Here is a 17,896-nt window from a genome sequence, read left to right as displayed (position 1 = left end):
AATCCGAAAAAGTTTTAACGAATTTTAGATATTAAATTTTATCATTACAATTTCAGATGTAGGTTTGGATACGAATCAAAATTTGAGATCCGGATCCAGATCCGAGATCCGAATTTCGGATCCAGATCCGAGATCCGGCAAGATCCGTATCCGGATCTCACTGGATCCGGGATATCCGGATCCGAAAATTTTTGGACATCCCTACTCCAGGGCGCATAGTTTCTGAGCAATAAGGTGCCGAAGGTGTGGAAAAAATGAACTTCCGACGCCTATATTTCCAAAATTATCCAAAGTAAAGAGTGCTGCTTAAAATCTCACAAAAGAAATCATATGTTCACAACAGATAAGACTTCCTTAAAGAGATATTAAGCTGCACTCTCTACATTGGATAGGTTTGGAAATATAGGCCTCAGTAGTTCATTTTTCCACACTTTCGGCACCTTGTAGTTCCAAAACTATGTACCGTGGAAAAAATTTAGAGGAATTTTTTCTTGTTTCGGGCTCGGGAATCACCTCCCGAAGTTTATCGGTTTAGTTAAGGTTCACCCTGTATAGTAAATTTCCATCAAAAACATTACTTCAAATAAACTAATATTATAGTAGTAGCACGTGAGTGTTGATGAACAATGACAAAAATGGCGGGAAAATAGCTTACTCACCGCTAAGTTATGGGATAAAATACCACAAGAGATTTTTACTACAAGCACTCCCCTTTAAAGTACTCTTGTGGTATTTTATGCCAAGTACTGGTAGGGCTTAGCGGTGAGTAAGCTATTTTCCCGCCATTTTTGTCAAACTAATATAAGTCTAGAAGTAAAAAGAAAATGATCATATATAATACAATTTCTTAACGCAAAGTAGTCCATATTGTTAAACGTTACTGCACATTCTTCTTGGATGGAGACTGACCATCAGTTATATTTTATTTAAAAATGTATTGTAACATGAAAGTTTAAAAAAACAAAATGTTATGGAACCACGCACATTATATGAACAAATATAGAAAACAACTTTCACAGTGAACAGTTTTTGACATTTAACTTCTAGAGTTCAACATCCCTTTTAACTTTTTCGCCTGTTCTTCCAACGCTTCTGCTTCGGCGTCAGTTAGTATTCTTTTCTTCTTTAATTCCAACTCTTATTTTCTTCTTAATATCTTTCTTTTCTCGAGCTGCTCTGTCTTCTTTTTCACCGCAGTCTTTCAGATATTCATTTCTTCTGCTTGATGCATTCCTCACATACTGGATCATACTCTTTGTGATATTCATATTACGTGTGTCACCAGCAACACGCACAGCACCCAACACACTTCTCTGGGCAATCAAGCACTCCTCTTGAAGATTTTCAACAATGCACATGCATGAATGTTTTAAATGCATTGGAGACACCTTCTTAACTTAACAGATCATGGAGAAAAACGTCTAATCTGTCATTTTTGTAACTGAAATTTGACAGTTTTCGTGCTGTGTCTTGGTCTGAACAAAATTTTAAATATTCCAAATTCACGATATCAGGATTTACAGGTGTTATTTGCTCCTTTTCGACAAATGTCTCCAGGGCGAGTGTGATACGTGATTCACGAAGGGTTTCGTTGGCCATAGTTTCTGGAGACGAGCAATTTGCGGCTCTTGTTACACTGTATTTTAAAGGACATTTTAGCATAAGTTATTTACACAGTTCTTGTAAGAATATTCTGCATTCTTTCTTAAAGTTCAATATATCAACATCTTTCACTCCTTTAAGCGATGTAACCGCAGAAAATCCAACATCAACTAGATTAAATGGTTTTAAGATGTCCTTATCAAAAACATCTACTGAGATCAGTTTTTTTTTTTTTTTTTTTTTTTTTTTTTTTTTTTTTTTTTTTCAAGTTTTAGCTACTTTTAAGACATCATCTTTCACGAAGCGGCTTAACAAACTACGAATCAACGTGTTTAGGTCATTCCATAGAAACGGTAGTAATGAACTGTCTGTCTGGTACTTAGTGAGGAATTCTTCTAATTCTACAGATCCGTACTGAAGGAACCCTAATCTAGCAGGAAACAGTACATCAGAGATGTGGGCTTTTACTTTAGAGGAGTTTGATGTTTCACGAGGTTTTGTTTTCACTGCATCAGCATAAACTTTTAAGGCAGGAACCATAGTTATGGCACGGTTGATAACTTTAGAATTCTCCACCCACCTAATAGAACAAAATTTAAGAGGGAAAACTGCTGTTCCAGATGCTACCATGAAATCTGCTTTTCTTGAAGGGAAGTCCTTGAATAAATAGTACAATGTTCTCAAAAACTCTGTCACATTCCAACCAGCTTTGGTATACGCCGTCTTAAAAGCCCCATTAACAATATGTAAAGAGCACGTTCCTGTCTCCAAAAGCTGTGGATCTTCACCATTTTCTTCACTCAAATAGGCCTTCAAATCACTCAGAAATTTCAAATTAACGTTGGGGCCATCAAGAGAAACCTGAAGTAACTTACAAAAATCGAGACCCTTATCCTTGAAAGTATTTATAAATGCACTTAACAAATCCTGGGCAGCAGCATGTCCGAGGAATACTGATGTTAAATAACGTGTTAAAAAACTATTTTCGTCACTGTGCCAGAAACGAACTAAAAAGTCCATTTGATTTTTCTGTAAGATAGTGTTTAGGCTTTCGTCGAATGATACTGCAAAAAATTCACAATTTTGTAGTTTACGAAGTAACGTCTGTTGGAAATATGGACCCAATCCAAAAGTGATGACATAACCTATTTTGTCTTTGTGTAACTGCATATTTTTAGCGACTTCACACTCAGGAAACATTAAAGGAAACAAATCCGTTGCGCTCACTTGGCTTCTGGCCAATGCATGACTTGTAACTTTGTGTAATGTCCACATTATTTGTGCTTTCGTTACTTGATCTTTGATAAGATAACTCTTTATTACACCACTAGTTTTTGCTGGGCTTTCATTTTTCTCCTGAACAATTGAAGTAGATGATGTGCCAGTCACTGAACTGGAAGACGCTGTAAAATATTTTGTACAGGAAGGCTCCTTCAGTCTCTTCTTGTACCTTCAACATACTTTCCAAAAACATTTACCGCCTGCACTCTGCTCACGTCTGTCTATCTTTCTCAACCACGTCTCCACTGAATAAGTTATTATTGGCTTTTATCTTATGTTGTAGTATATAGCTTTCTTGCATTTTACACAAATATACTTATTCCATACCAATCTCCAAAACAATATTTTAAAAACAATTTTAAAACTTCCAGGTTCCTCGTCCAATTCCAGGCTATTTCCAGGTTTTCCAGGTCCAAAAGTAAATTCCAGGCTAATTCCAGGTTTTCAAGGTTTTCCAGGTCAGTAGACACCCTGCTATTGAACTTCTATTATAAGACAGTTTTACCTCCAAATACCGAGAAAGATGATGGGAAAATGAGGAGTAGGAAGAAGAACACATTTGATTGAGGATTTGAAAATAGAAGAAAATATTGTGAATTAAAAGAAGTTGGAGATCGAGAAACGTGGAAGAAACATCTCCAGGCCCAAACCTAAGAAAAAGAAAGGAAAACCTCATTAGTCTCAGAACCTGCCAACGGGCAGAAAACTTAATAATATTAATTACTTGTTAGCAGACTGTCTTTTTTTCTCTTACTCTCGAAGTTCTCATAGTTTTATTTTTCAAAGCCGTGTTTCCTTCGCGATGTTGTTCTACTTTTTATAACCTAATATGTTTCTGATGCTCTGAAGTATGCAAAAGTTAAGAATCAGTGACAACACCAAAGGAAGAGAATTCACGTCCCCCGACGTACGTCAAGTACTATAAAACTATCATTTTCGACATACAAAAATTTACTATCCCTAAAATTGTTCTGTCCCTCCGCTAGCCCTCCTCTCTCTGCAAGAAAATTGTCGTCGTCACTGTTCAAAATACTTCAGTAAGTTTCTGTAACAATTTCTTACGAATTCAAAATAATTTTCAGTGAATATTTTACAATTAAAAAAATAATTATTATGACTTTATGAAGAAGTCTATGAAACTTTGTTCACTACTGTTCATTAGGCCTACGTAGAACCTGTATAACTGATTTTATAACTCTGTTAAATGCAATATATCGTAATCTGAAATAAAGCAATACGACATGCATCCAGTACATTCGTCACATTAATATCTAGACCAGTGTTTCCAAGTCCGTGGTCGCGGATCCAGAAAGATTGAAAGGCGGGACTTTTTTCATTGATCTTTGTCTTCTATGTTGCTCACACCCAGAATTATGTAATCGACATTACCAACATTTCAACCAATCGAGAAGAATAAGATACGGTACCAAAAAATGAAAGAATAAATAATAAAATCACCAACATAGGCTGAAAGATACACCATCTATCACATAAGTAATGTTGAATTCATAATATTAGGCCTAACTAATATGATGTATTTTTTTTGATTAGAGTAGAAGCCTGAAATTGTGTGGTTTGAAATACAGCTGATTGGGATGTTACGCGGGAAAGGAATGCCCCAATAAAAATTACCGTAATTTTTGAATAAATTTTACTTATGAAAACTGAGTTAAAGCAGTAAAATTATTACAAAGAGCGGTCCTGCAATGCATTGTACCGTTATAACGTACTGTATATTACTGGATAGTATTGTAATTTGTTACTGTAGGAATGTTTCCCTCCTCCACAGGATCGATTTTTATAAGTTCTACATACGTTTCGATATACCGCGGTGCATAAACCACGTTCCGCAACGCCAGCATTGTATCTCCATTTATACCAGTATTGCATTGTCATGACTCTCACAATTTGTGCTGTAAAAATGTAATTTACCACTTCATTTTTATGTTACGTAAAATATATTTAGAAACAAAGGTTTCTGATTTCATAGGACCCTGTGGGGAATTAACAATCGCCATAAGGGGTCCGCGACATCAGAAAGATTGGGAAACATTGATCTAGACCAGTGGTTCTCAAAGTGGGATCCGCGGGACGTAGCCAGGGGTCCGCGATGAATAAAAATTGAAATGTGTTGTAATAAAATAGAACTCTCAGCTGTTATGCAAGAAGTATTTCTAAGATCAAGAAACTGCTGTGGGGAGTACAAGTACAAAACAATAACTATTCATCATTTCCAGTGCTCAAGGAATTCATTGATTCTTCAGGTCAAAAACTCCCTGCTGAAATGCACAAAAGACTTGTAGGACACTTGGAAAGCATTAGCTGCAAGTTTTCGAGAATATTTCCTTCTTCCATAACCTGGTAATGGTTGGATTGAAATCTTTTCACTAATGTAGAAATTCATGACATAAAAGGTATGAACCTCTCTAACACACAATAAGAACAGCTATTGGAACTATCCTGCGATACTTCATGGAAAAATGTTTAAAAAAAAAAAAAAAAAAAAAACTTTGTAGCTTTTGGCTGCGTGTAGGTTGAGAGTATCAAAAGTTTTCTAAAAAGGCATTGCAACATTTGATGCTTTTCCGTACCACTTACTTGTGAGCAGACCTCTTCTGCTCTTAGCAGTATTAAAACCTTAAACGAAGTCGTCTTAATGTGGAATCGGACCTAAGTTTGATGGTGACAAAACTTCATTCCTCACATTAGTGACCCCACATTTGAGAACATTGTTTATCAAGTGGATTTCCTTTAAAAAATATATTGATTTCAGTCTTTTTGTTGTCAGTGGTAATTCTAATTACTATATATATTTTTAATACCATGTGAAATTTCAGATAGCTTTGCAAGGGGGTCCGCGTTATCGGAAAGTTTGAGAACCACTCATCTAGACTATATCAGATATGATATGGTTACCTATACTATTTCTTGACGCAGTTTCCTGCCATTACAACCGTTATTTCACCATCTGGTTATGAGTTTTTAACTTGACATTGGAACTCTGTCGTGGCTATATGATTTGCGTACGCTCTTTCGGTGCGAGATACCCGGCTTCGAATCCAGATGGGAGCTTAGTTTCTCGGATCCCACGTCAAACTGCACGCAGACTTTCATATAATCTCGGTGCTGAAAGTATGCTACACTCTAGTTCAACCAACCAACTTCGCCATCGTAAAAATCTATTTGCAAAATTCTGTTAATCAGTTTGGCTATCCATTATACAACTAATAATGCTTAAAACGCATAAATCGAATTTACTTGGTGTCTTTATACGCTATTCATGCAATATGCATTTTCTTACAATTAACGTAGAACAGTAGTTCTCAGCCTTTTGAATACCAAAATCCCCTTCTTTGCTTGCCCTGCACGACCTCTCCTTTCTTACAAATAATATCAATAATAAAATTTACTATAAAAATATCTTAACGGTGGCATACCGACAAATTGTTCGCGACTCTTGCAGGGATGTGGCCTATCAGTTGAGAATAATTGACCTAGAAAATCGTACCTGCCGAATCGGACGATGAAAGCTCTCTGAATTCCACATTTGGAGCGTCAGTACTTTCTGTGCATTGGTCTATCACACCTAGTATTTAGTGGACTGATACATCTATCAGAGTCAGTTCCTCCTCCAAATAAAGGGCATGGTGGCTCAGTGATAGACCACTCACTTTAGGTGCAAGGGATCCGTCGTTCATTACCAAACCATTAAATTTTATGGTGGACAACAACGAGTCTGATATCTTTCTCGTTTTCTCCTTCACTCTTGTACTTTTTTTTCGTAATATTAGCTTTCATTTATCATCTGTCTCTATTAACCCAAAAAGCATAACCGCGAAATGTTAAAAATTTCGTTTCATTTCAGTTCTTCTTTCGAGAGTTTATTCTCTACTGAAAAAAAGTAGATCAATCAAAATTGTGTATATCTCCTTTCGAATTTAATCGTGTTCTTGTAACTTGAATTATATATTGGGATTTTTGTTTGTTGAAATATTATACTTGATTGATATATATTTTCCTCATTTAACTTTTGATAAAATACTCCAGAAATTTTTCAGTTTCTTTGTGGGTCATCCTTGCGCCGCTTCTGCACCACATCCAATTGCGCATTAAAAAATCAACGACTGAAAGTAATACAAGTTCGTCTATACTTTTATCTTGTCTTGGCGTAGAAAAACGAATTTTTAATTCAAGTATAATTTTCAAATGTAAGACTTGTAACTATTGCAGCGACAGACTAGATCCAGTATCTAAAATGTTTATTTAAAAATTATAGGAGATTATAGGAAGATAAGAAAATTAGATTCTCACCTCACATATATCATTCACAGGAATCACTTTCAACAGGCGCCTAAATTTCTCATTGTTGTATGGTTGTTTAAAGGAAGCGAAGCTCTCAAGCTGAAGACCATTATTCTCAACAGCACCAAACATATCCTCAACCCAATCCTGAAGTTGGTCTAAACTTACCGCTGCTTGTATAGCCATACTAATAAATTGGGCTGAATAATTGCGCTTCCTGAATGCCACTAGTCTCTCCCGCAACTCTTCCTTCGTAACATTTTCTGTTAAACTTTTTTTGTTCCCCCATGTGAATCTATTCAATGGATGACCCGTATATGCGAGATTGCAGATAATTTGTTCAAGTCTCACTTCGTCCATTTCACGAGCCATAAAGTACTCTGTAAGAAAAAAAAGATACATTCCATTTGAAACTAACATAAGAGGCATACATTGAAACATACCCTTCAAATATTACACCACTGATTCACTACAAGAACAGTAATGATCAGAGTTTCAAAACTATACAATAGATCTAAATTTGATAAATCACTATTGTATAAAATCTCAACGTCTTCCACTCAGTCTCTCTACACGCCATGCGATCTAATCAAACAGGCACTTCATGTGTTCCTAAACACTCAACTACCAAACCGCCTGTATGGGAGTCGCACAAGGCATTGACACTGTCTGTTGGAAGACCGTGACGAACAAGGTAGTCATCAATCATATCACAGATATGTTCAATGGGTAGCTGTATAGATCAGAGAAGCAGCTGAATTTCTTGTTCCTTTGAGGATAGATGATACACAAATATACAGGTAAAATGGTTGACTAAGCCTCATATTTTTCGACGGTTAAGCTTTGCCCACCAATAACAGCCACATAACGTCTAGTAACAGCTTCGAAACAAACAACTTCACACTAATTCACCAAACACAGTAAATTAACACTCATACACGATATTCTTGTACTTTGTGATTCCGATTTAAACTACTCGCTGAGCAAAACATTACGTTTATTGTAAAAATTATTAACGTGTAACAGTTTCGTCAACTATGCACTTAGCTTCATCAGCCACTATAAATACACAGGTAATGACAGAATATATATAACAACGAAATAATTCCTGAATGCTAATTGGCTACTACAGCCAATCCCCTTCAATCACAAAACCAGAATATAAAATAGAAACAAAATTCGTTAATTCCCTTTCACCCCTTCTGCTGACACCATGTACATATATCTAATTTACAAAATAACCTTATAAATAACTCAAATATCAATACTAAAATAGTAAAGAATGACTAAACACTAAAATTTATAAAAAAATAACTTGTACAATTAATATATTCAACCTTTAAGGCTCCTTAACAATTTACTCCACTGTTCAGAAATTTTAAATCTTGAATTTCAGACTTACTAACCTTCTCTCCTCTTGGCCCAGTACTTTAGTCCAATTAATCAAATGGCCCGTGTCTGTTACATACTTATAAACTGGATTTCTGTCTCTCTCCAACCTAACGTCATTCTTATGTTTTATTCGCTCCTTTAACCGCTTTCCAGTTTCCTCAACATAGCACATATCACAGTCACTGCACTGGACTTTATATATTACTCCATTCTCCATTATTTCCTTCTCTTCTTCACCCCTTTCTTCGCTTCTCCCTTATTACCTCTAGTAATCTCTTGCTTCCTTTTTTGTACGTGGGAATACCTCCAATCTTCTTCAACATTCTTTTGATGACCTCTTTCTATTCCTCCATAATCTCTATCCTTCTCCACATTTTCTTTCTTCTTTTTCTTCGTCTTCGTACTCTTTTTCCTTCTCTTTCTCTTTTCCTTTTGTACCTTAGTTTCCTTCTATCACATTCATTTCGCTCTAACTGTTCATGACATGTTTCTATCCCCTCCTCTGCTTTCCTTTTCTTACTGTTCGCCTCCCTGATTCTTTTCTTCATGTTACTAATTAAGTTTATTTTAGTTTATATCATTCCTCGCATGCTATAGTTTGCCGACGCACAACTTTTCTGGTACCATTCCGTGTATATCTTTTCATCCTTATTCCCTGTTTCATGTCTAAGAACACAATTTCTCTTCATTTTTCACCTCCAACTCCAGTTCTATGCCTTTTTTCTTTATCTTCATAAATTTCTTTAGTTGTCTTCATGACATTATTACATGTTAATAATTTCTACAATAAGCGTATTGTTTTGCTCAGCGAGTAGTTTAAATTAGATTTAAATCTATTAAAGCAATGCTTGCACAATGGAAAATATTACAGTTTGTAATTACAAATAAAAATATGCAACATTATCGGAAATGTAACATACAGTGCAGAGAACACCTCAAAAACATTGTCCAAGACTTGCATGACATAAGACTTTAAATGATACCCATGATTCCATACGGCTGTATGAACGATTACAGTGACGTGTCTAGTTGAACAAAATCATTCACAAAGTGGGAACCAAGAAAACCACATGACTGATTCAAAGAATCAACTCACCGAATCAGTAATGAATGAAATGCCTAAAATAGACTTGCCCATACTAATATCAAGACGAAAAAAGAAAAGAAAAATGACATTTTTAACAATCGTAGTAGAATTTTCCAACTGATGTTTTGTTATGTGGCATCACTTTGATTTTCTGTAATATTTTTAATATGTTAACTTCTATGTACAGATATCAGTTAGGCCAATGCACTAGGAAACAGGAAGAGTTATAAAGATAAAACAAAGGTAATACACTCTAAAAGAATGTAAATGCAAGTGCATGAATAATTTGTAACGCTGAAATATTAAACAACTGATATTGTAATTTCCTATGGGTTTTTAAGGTACGCTTGGTGGAGTTCACGATTGTCAAAATTTCATCTGACGCACACACATTGAGCAAGCACTGAGACGACAAACCATCCGATATCAAAATAATGAAAAAATCAAGAATGAGAAGAACAATGAATTAAAGAAGTATTGAATTCATATAAAATACTAAGATACAGATGATTCAAGGTTCAGTCATCTTAGGGTCAGTTCAGTTCAATCACCCTTAGTTCTTCGTCGTTCAGTTATCCTTCATCTTTAGACTGCGCTAAGTTCAGGCCAGATAATCTCAGTCAGTCATCTTGAATCTCGAAATCATTTTTCATCGTTCGTTTGTCGGTTGAGCCGCTTGTTTGTTGTCTGCGGCTATTATTGGTCAATTTAACAACTTCGATTATACTCAGAGACCAACTGACATTTTACTCTGATTCAACCTATCATCTAGAGGAAAGAGAAGCAACAACTTCAGTAACTACAAGCACGTCGCTATTCAACAAGTTCATCGCACCAGAATCACCAAAAGTCGTCGAGTTCATTGCCGCCGATAACTAGAAGTATTGTTGAGGAGTTCCATGACCACCATTGGAAGAAAGACACGAATTAGGTAAGTCTTGCTCATTTCTGATATAGCATTTATTGGCAAACTGTGGATTCTGTTAGGACGACTTGAAATGCACACACAATCATAAACCTTGAAACTACATTAAAGTCACTCGAACATTAAAATCTTTGTGAACAGGTCTTCTCGGGCTAGCAGCTAGATAAATACTGTTATATCTTGCGACGTTTCGAGGGCTGACATCGTCCTCATCTTCAGGCGAATATTGTACCTGGCAAATAGTCTGCTGAGCTTTCCAGAAGTGTTCCCGGTGTATGGGAAGCAGATTGTATTCTTCCGTTCTTCATTCACAGTTTCTTCTGCACTTCTGTCCTTGTTGTCAGTGTCCTTCGTTCTGGTCCTTTTCAGGGCCATATTTATCTCTCTCATTGAGTATCCATTCTGTAGCATGGTGCTGCGAAGGTGATTAAGTTCCTCTATTAAACAATTCTTGTCGGAGATGGAGGATGCTCTATGTGCTAAGGTGTTGAGAACTCCAAACCTTTGAGCTTTGTGATGGAAATTGTTTGCGTTTAGATATAAATCTGTATGTGTTGGTTTCCTGTATACCTTAAAGGCCTAGGCTGCCACCCGGTCTTCTGTATATCATGATGTCAAGAAATTGTAGACGTCCTCCTTGTTCAACTTCTATCGTGAATTTAATATTCGGATGCTGGTTATTGAGATGCTGCAGGAATTCCTGTAAGGAGTTGCGTCCATGTGGCCAGATGGTGAAGGTGTCATCAACATATCTATAGAAATGTGAGGGTGCAAGTGGTGCTTTCTTCAGTGCTTCATGTTCATAATGCTCCATATAAAAATTGGCTACTGCAGGTGAGAGTGGAGAACCCATGGCGACGCCGTCTGTTTGTTCATAGTACTGACCACGGTATAGGAAGAAGGTTGAAGTGAGAACATGTTGAAAAAGATCCAATATCTCAAAGAGATCCAATATCTCCAATATCTTACAAACTCTGTTGAGTTTTTCACATGGTGTTCACACTTGCCCACGCATGGTTGGAGTAATGTTGTAACATACTTGGCCAAAGAGTAGGTTGAGCTTCCTATTGCACCAACAATTGGTCTTAGGGATATCCCTGCCTTATGTATTTTTGATAGTCTCGGAGGTATGCTGCAGTGTGGTGTTAAGTTGTTTACGTGTATCTTCGTCCAGTCCCGACTTCTTTAGTACTGAGGCTGTTTTTCTTTCTACTGCAGGTGTTGGATCTCGTGACAAGGTGGTATATGCTGGATCTCGAAGTAACTGTGAAATCTTCTCTTGATAGACATCTGTGGGAAGCACTACAGTCAGCTCGTAGAATAGTGATACTTGCGTCTTCTCTTAATGCTTTAAGTGCGATCCATTTGGCTTTGCTAATGTTTGATCTGGACATGACGGCGCTTTTCAGGACTACGCTGGCTTCCTACGTATTTCTTCTGCTGTATCGTTGGGAAGACTGCTAACTGCTTGTTCTATGCTCACAATTGTGTTCTATGGCCGGAAAGAACACAATCTGCCTCCCATACACCGGGAACACTTCTGGAAAGCTCAGCAGACTATTTGCCAGGTACAATGTTCTCCTGAAGATGAGGATGATGTCAGCCCTCGAAACGTCGCAAGGTATAACAGTATTTACCTGGTTGTTAGCCTGAAAAGACCTGTTCACAATACGTCGCCAGGAAAGCTTTAATAGATACCAGGGTTGGCAAAAACCATGGTTTTTATTAAAAAAACCAAAAAAAACGGTTTTTTTGGTTTAAACCAGGTTTTTTTGGTTTAAACCAGGTTTTTATGGTTTAAATGATTTGCTCTATATATTCATATCATATATGGACAGAAATAAGTTTGTTTCGCCTTGATGTTATTATGCAACAACCGGGTTATGCTGGAAGGGGTCACATAAGCTTAAAGCGGAATAAAAACCGCTTCTCGAGTTACATCCGAGAGAAATTGTCCTCCATTTGAACTCGGAACCAGGACTAATTGGCCACAAATGCGATACGTCTGCCGACTCACTCACGAAGGAATCCTGATAAAAAAAAAATACGTTGTACTTATCTTTACATGCTTTTTAATATAACTGTCAAGAGTCATTTCAGAAGGACAAAAAGATGAACAGTTGCACAAGTGAAACCATTACACAGAATTAATTACATGTGAACAATTTCAAAGTACGACGGAGTACAGAAGAACTAATCTCGTTCAAGTTAGTTAACAACGACTTTTATTGGTCCAAATTAAAGAAATACACCGACTTAATCTGCATATTAATAAGAAAAGGGAATAAAGATACGAATTATTTGAGTCCACTTTGGCTCAGACTCATTTATACATAAATAGATACCAAAGATACTTATTTCACTAAATGCCTCTCGTGGGGTCTGTATGACACCCCCCCCACACACACACACACAAAGTACGGCATTTTCGATGTATTTTATCAATAGTAAACATTGAAACGAAACAATATTTAGAATTTTTCTCCGATTGCAATTACATAACAATAATAACAACTACAAAAAAATCACAAAATAAACATTTATAAACTTGTAAAAAAAAGTTGCTTTTGTAGTATAATCTTTTTGAGTAATGAATGGGGAATTTAGGTCTGAATATAATACGAATAATATACGGGAGTAAAACGTGATAACCCACAAATGTGTGTTCATCAAGATTTTACAAACACTTACACTTTTACGAACATTCTTTTGTTTTTTGGTTTAAACCAGTTGGTTTTTTTGAAAAAACCAGCTGGTTTAAACCACCTTGGTTTAAACCAGCCAACCCTGATAGATACATTAAAATCTTTGATTTCATTTGAACACATATAAAGCGAATCAAATGGGATGAGGCTGATTCAAGTTACTACTCACAAATTGATTCAGCTCACTGGTGTTGGAAGTAATTAAGTTTTCTCGCCTCTAAAATCATACCAATGAGAGCCGAAAACTATATCAAATAATTTTGGACGTTTTTCAAAGATCTATATTATTTTTAGTCATTGATTATCATCGGTTTATAAAGTAACTTTTGCGAGAGTTGGCAAAAGTTTCCCTCTTTCTTTCTCATTTTAACTTAGCTTATATATTAATGGTACACTTCTCTGAATTCTGTGATAAGTGAACCTTCTCCGCATAATAGCACAATTTGAAACAAATACAGGAACTGTTACGAAAAAAAAAAAAAAAAGAATAAATTGCAAAAATCATACCGTTATCTACTGCCTCAATTTCACGTTCAATTGCAGCTGCTTTCAGTAAGGGGCAAATAAAAAACTTCGAAAATATTTTCAAGGCACCTAGAAATTTCCTTTCGTGAATTGTAAAATAGAATGATGTTGTTTCAAAACCTGTTGCAGCATTACTAGTTCCTCCATTTTCCTGAAAATAAATTTCAAAGAAATGAAAAAATAAATCCATCTTTGAAATACCTATATGGAGATATAAGGGGCAATAAGCTGAAACCCGTTCGTTCGCTGTATTATTGCTATAGTGTGTAGGTGTAACGTCCCTCTTTGTTCGTTACATAACTTTACAAAGAGAGATTTCTGGTTTCTGTCTACTGTGAAGGACTCAAAATGGACGACAATCGGACAAGCCGCGCTCAGACGTCTGTCTAAACTTTTCTTCTTTCTGTTGTGCGATGGTGTGCATGTCGCTTCTGCGTAATAGTCTTTTATGGTAATATTTTTTGTCTTTTGATAAGTATAAAGAATAGTATGATATTATTTCAGTCATAATAATCATTTTCAATATATCTGCTTAAAATTAATAGCATTTATTTCATTTTAATCTATACGTATTTGTTTTGAATTAGCCAATCAGAGAAAAAGAAAGGACTGGCCGGCGCCAAAGTATACTTCCGGAATATACTGAAATATGGAAGTAAATGGTTGAATCACAGCAGAACGTCGTCGATAATTATTCGAATTATTATTCTGCAATCTGTCGTATTTACTGTCGTTTTCATAGTTTATATTCTAAGACAAGATGTTTATTCTTTGTAAACGTAAGTTGATCGTAGTGGATTCTGAGAAACTGGAGTTATTGTAGCTCCTAAGTGTCTATCAACGCTCCACATGGGAATACAATTTTGTATATTCAACTTGGAGCCGCAGAAACTCACCAGGTAAAAATATTTTTTTTTTACTTTAGTTGTCGAGGAAAGGAATACTTCTCTTCAGTACTGGAACCATTCATATCTGCATCGAGTTAAACATTAATGGAAGCTAGTTGGCTTATGAAATACGCATTTTCGCATGCTGTGCTAGTGAAATCAAAGTTAGTTTCTTCGTGTGAAGAAAGGCTAGACACAAGTGATTATTATCGTAAATAGTAACGATAGGGCGTAGGCCAACTGAGTGTCAAACTAATATCACTATATTAGCAACAAAATTATGGTTTGTAATAATCGTGTTTCTTGTGCATACTTGATGATCACTATGATGTTCTAAAGGTAAATAAGCTCCATTCTGGTTAGGCTCCGACTGGCACCAACATAGTAATACGCTACATTGTTTTCTTGTGTTTATGTATCCAATAGTTTAATATGTCCAAAGTATTCAATTTTTTTTTATAACAAATGTCGCCACGAGCAATCATATTCTTGTCTTCGTCACATAAATACAAACTATGTTACACAAAGCTTACAAATTCATTCCGTCCATGTTCATTTATGTTCTTGCACATTGTATGTTCATTTATGTTCTTGCACATTGTATGTTCATTTATGTTCTTGCACATTGTATGTCCTTAATTGACTTTAGAGTCTATAGAATTGTCGTTAACAGATGCTATTCAGGTCAGGCACGTCGTTGACGGTGGGCATCCCTGGTTGTATAAGTTTTATTAAGTACTGTATTTAGTTGGCTATGTATAGCACCTCCAATGAAATATTCCACTGTTAATGTGATGTTACTGCCGCTACCTCAACTAAATAACCGAGGTCACAGTTTATTAGGAGCTATGCCTCCTTTTTGTCGTAGTTGGTTGCAGTCAAGTTTTGTAAGAGTGGAAATGTTATGTAATTGGGGAGGGCGCTATCAACTCAGCCGGTCATATTGATGACTACTATACTTTGTAAAGTACTGCAGTCACTGTATGTTTGGTGAAACTATACTGTATCCCGCCCGTCCGGTTATTGGCCTAGTGTGTGCCCTATATAAAGTGCAACTACCGTTTATACTCATTTGTTTGTCAGTGCAAGAAATCATCATCTATCTTTACAATTTCGTCGCTGCTCGACAAAGTGTCCATACATGGGAGAAGTGAGACTGTGTTTGTTACGTCGTTCACCTTCGTCGAACTAAATAGAATCCACTAATCTAGGAATTGGAACTGATTAAGGTTTACCGCGTTCAACGACGCTATTTACATGTAACTCTCTATGACGCATGTTTACATCTGGTTCATTCCTGTTAATTGTCTCTGGTGGCTGTCTTTGTTTGGAACTATTAGTTGCTACATTAAATTGTTACTAAAAGTTGGAAAGCAATAATAAAAGGTAAAATATCTATATAAATTTTCATTTCTATTATGATACATATAATAATCGTATCTGCTTAGGATTTTTTTCTCTTTCCTTTCGAGCTACAGGTACTCCAAAGCCAGCGCTGTGACAAGAACCAGGCGATTTTTTTTCTGTGTTAGTACTATCTTCTTAGTGACGCAACTGGCCAATGAATATTTTCGTTCTACTTCATAGTGCTAAGAAAGATAATAGTAGTCGGATTACATTATATTGCGTTTTAAATGGCAATCCAAGCCAGAATCTAATATCCTAATAACGTTTCATAGGAGGATGTTGTTTGTTTAATAGTGTAATGGCTAATACCCCTGTGTGTTAGGTGTAGGAATGTTGTTGATACGTTTTTCCGTTTTGCAGGTATAACGAGTGAAAGATGGCGTTCAAGAACCTCAATCCGTTCAAACAGGATCAGCGTGCCGTCATCCAGTTTCTGAGTGCCGAAAGTTGTCAACCAGCTGGTGTTCCGGCGTATGAAAGACGTGTATTAGTGATGCATGCATCTCCAAAACAACAGTGGTGTACTGGGTCAGAATGTTTTGGGAGGGGCGTGAAAAAACCACTGATTATCCCCGTCCTGGTCAAGTCCATGTTGCCGCCACGGAAAACACGCGTGAAAAGATAAATGCGGCTATAGCTGCGGATAGACGCATTCGTATTCAATCCATAGCGAACGGGTTAAACATGATTCTGAGCTAAACGGCTCAGAAAATTGCGAAAGATCTGGGGTATCAAAATGTGCACACAGTGCATCTCCAGGGTGTTGACGGAAGACAAAGTTGGAGCGTATGGGTTGCGCCATTGAACGTTTGTCACATTAACATTTGGAATGTAACGACTTCTTGCTATCATTGTTGCTGAGAATAAAACTTGCTGCCATCACTTTGAAACGAGTTCAAAGTCTTCTATATGCAATGGAAACACCCCTCATCTCCACGTCCCAAAAAGTTCAAGACGCAACGGTCTGCGGGGAAAGTCATGTTGTCTGTGTTCTTTGATTGTCCTGGACCATTATTTCTCGACTTCAAGGAGTCAGAACAGTCCAACGCCGCACGCTACTGTGAGACCTTGACACAGTTACGGAGGGTCATCAAAAACAAAAGATCTGGTTTATTGACCTGTGGAGACATTGTGTTGCATGACAACGCGCGTCCACACGTTGCAAACCAAGTGCAGGATTAGTTTCAATGATTGACGTGGGAAATGTTGCAACACCCGCCCTACAGCCCTGACCTTTCACATTCTTGGGCCGCTAAAGAAGGCATTGAAAGGACAGAGATTTCAGTCTCACGCTGAGGTTCAGGACACTGTGCGCGATTGATTTGATAATCAGCCGTCCAAATTTTACAAGGACGGCATTTGTAAGTTAGTGACACAGTGGGACAAGTGTCTCAGCGCTCAAGGTGACTTCTCCTGAACAATGTTTTTACTCCACGCTAACCATAGATGCCTCTAGATAGTGTACAAGTTTCCGCTCGAAATAAAATTTATTTCATGAATTATGACCACTGAATTGATTTCAGCTGATCGTCCCTTATACTTTGTTTGGTCTTATAACAAAATCAATTTAAACAATAACTAAAATTGACACCATAACTGTACTCAGTCGCAGTAGTTACTCAATAACGAGTAATTTTATTTTTTTTTCAAAAAAAAATATTTTATTGATAAATCACACTGCCAGACATGTGAGACGATGAGTTACATCTGTATTAGTATTTTTGCCAGAATGCGCTATTTTGTTTTTATTTTTATTTTTTTTATTTTATTTTATTTTTTTTTT

The 17,896-nt window shown here is 36.6% G+C and overlaps 1 protein-coding gene and 1 long non-coding RNA gene across 5 annotated transcripts in view; one reads left to right on the top strand and one right to left on the bottom strand.

Annotated features, from left to right (window-relative positions):
* The window catches only part of LOC145680383 (uncharacterized), a 302,756-nt gene extending 289,477 nt beyond the window's left edge, over positions 1–13,279 (top strand). Inside the window, exon 2 of the long non-coding RNA XR_014130642.1 lies at positions 12,356–13,279. This is a non-coding gene — a long non-coding RNA (uncharacterized LOC145680383). The remainder of the gene's footprint in view (positions 1–12,355) is intronic.
* Positions 1–17,896, bottom strand: part of LOC145680382 (nardilysin-like) — a 339,063-nt gene that overhangs the window by 225,635 nt on the left and 95,532 nt on the right. For 3 of the 4 annotated variants that reach the window (XM_081750817.1, XM_081750820.1, XM_081750818.1), the window contains 2 exons: positions 13,802–13,970; positions 7,195–7,565 (listed from right to left, as the gene is read on the bottom strand). In XM_081750817.1, coding sequence (XP_081606943.1) covers positions 7,195–7,565; positions 13,802–13,970 — 540 coding nt within the window. The remainder of the gene's footprint in view (positions 1–7,194; positions 7,566–13,801; positions 13,971–17,896) is intronic. The other variant, XM_081750819.1, reaches the window with a different exon arrangement.

Source organism: Thermobia domestica, chromosome 3, assembly GCF_964235325.1.
Source record: "Thermobia domestica chromosome 3, izTheDome1.hap1.1, whole genome shotgun sequence".
Lineage (NCBI taxonomy): Eukaryota > Metazoa > Arthropoda > Insecta > Zygentoma > Lepismatidae > Thermobia > Thermobia domestica.
Note: the sequence above shows the minus strand (reverse complement) of the source record. Positions and strands in the feature narration are given on the sequence as shown.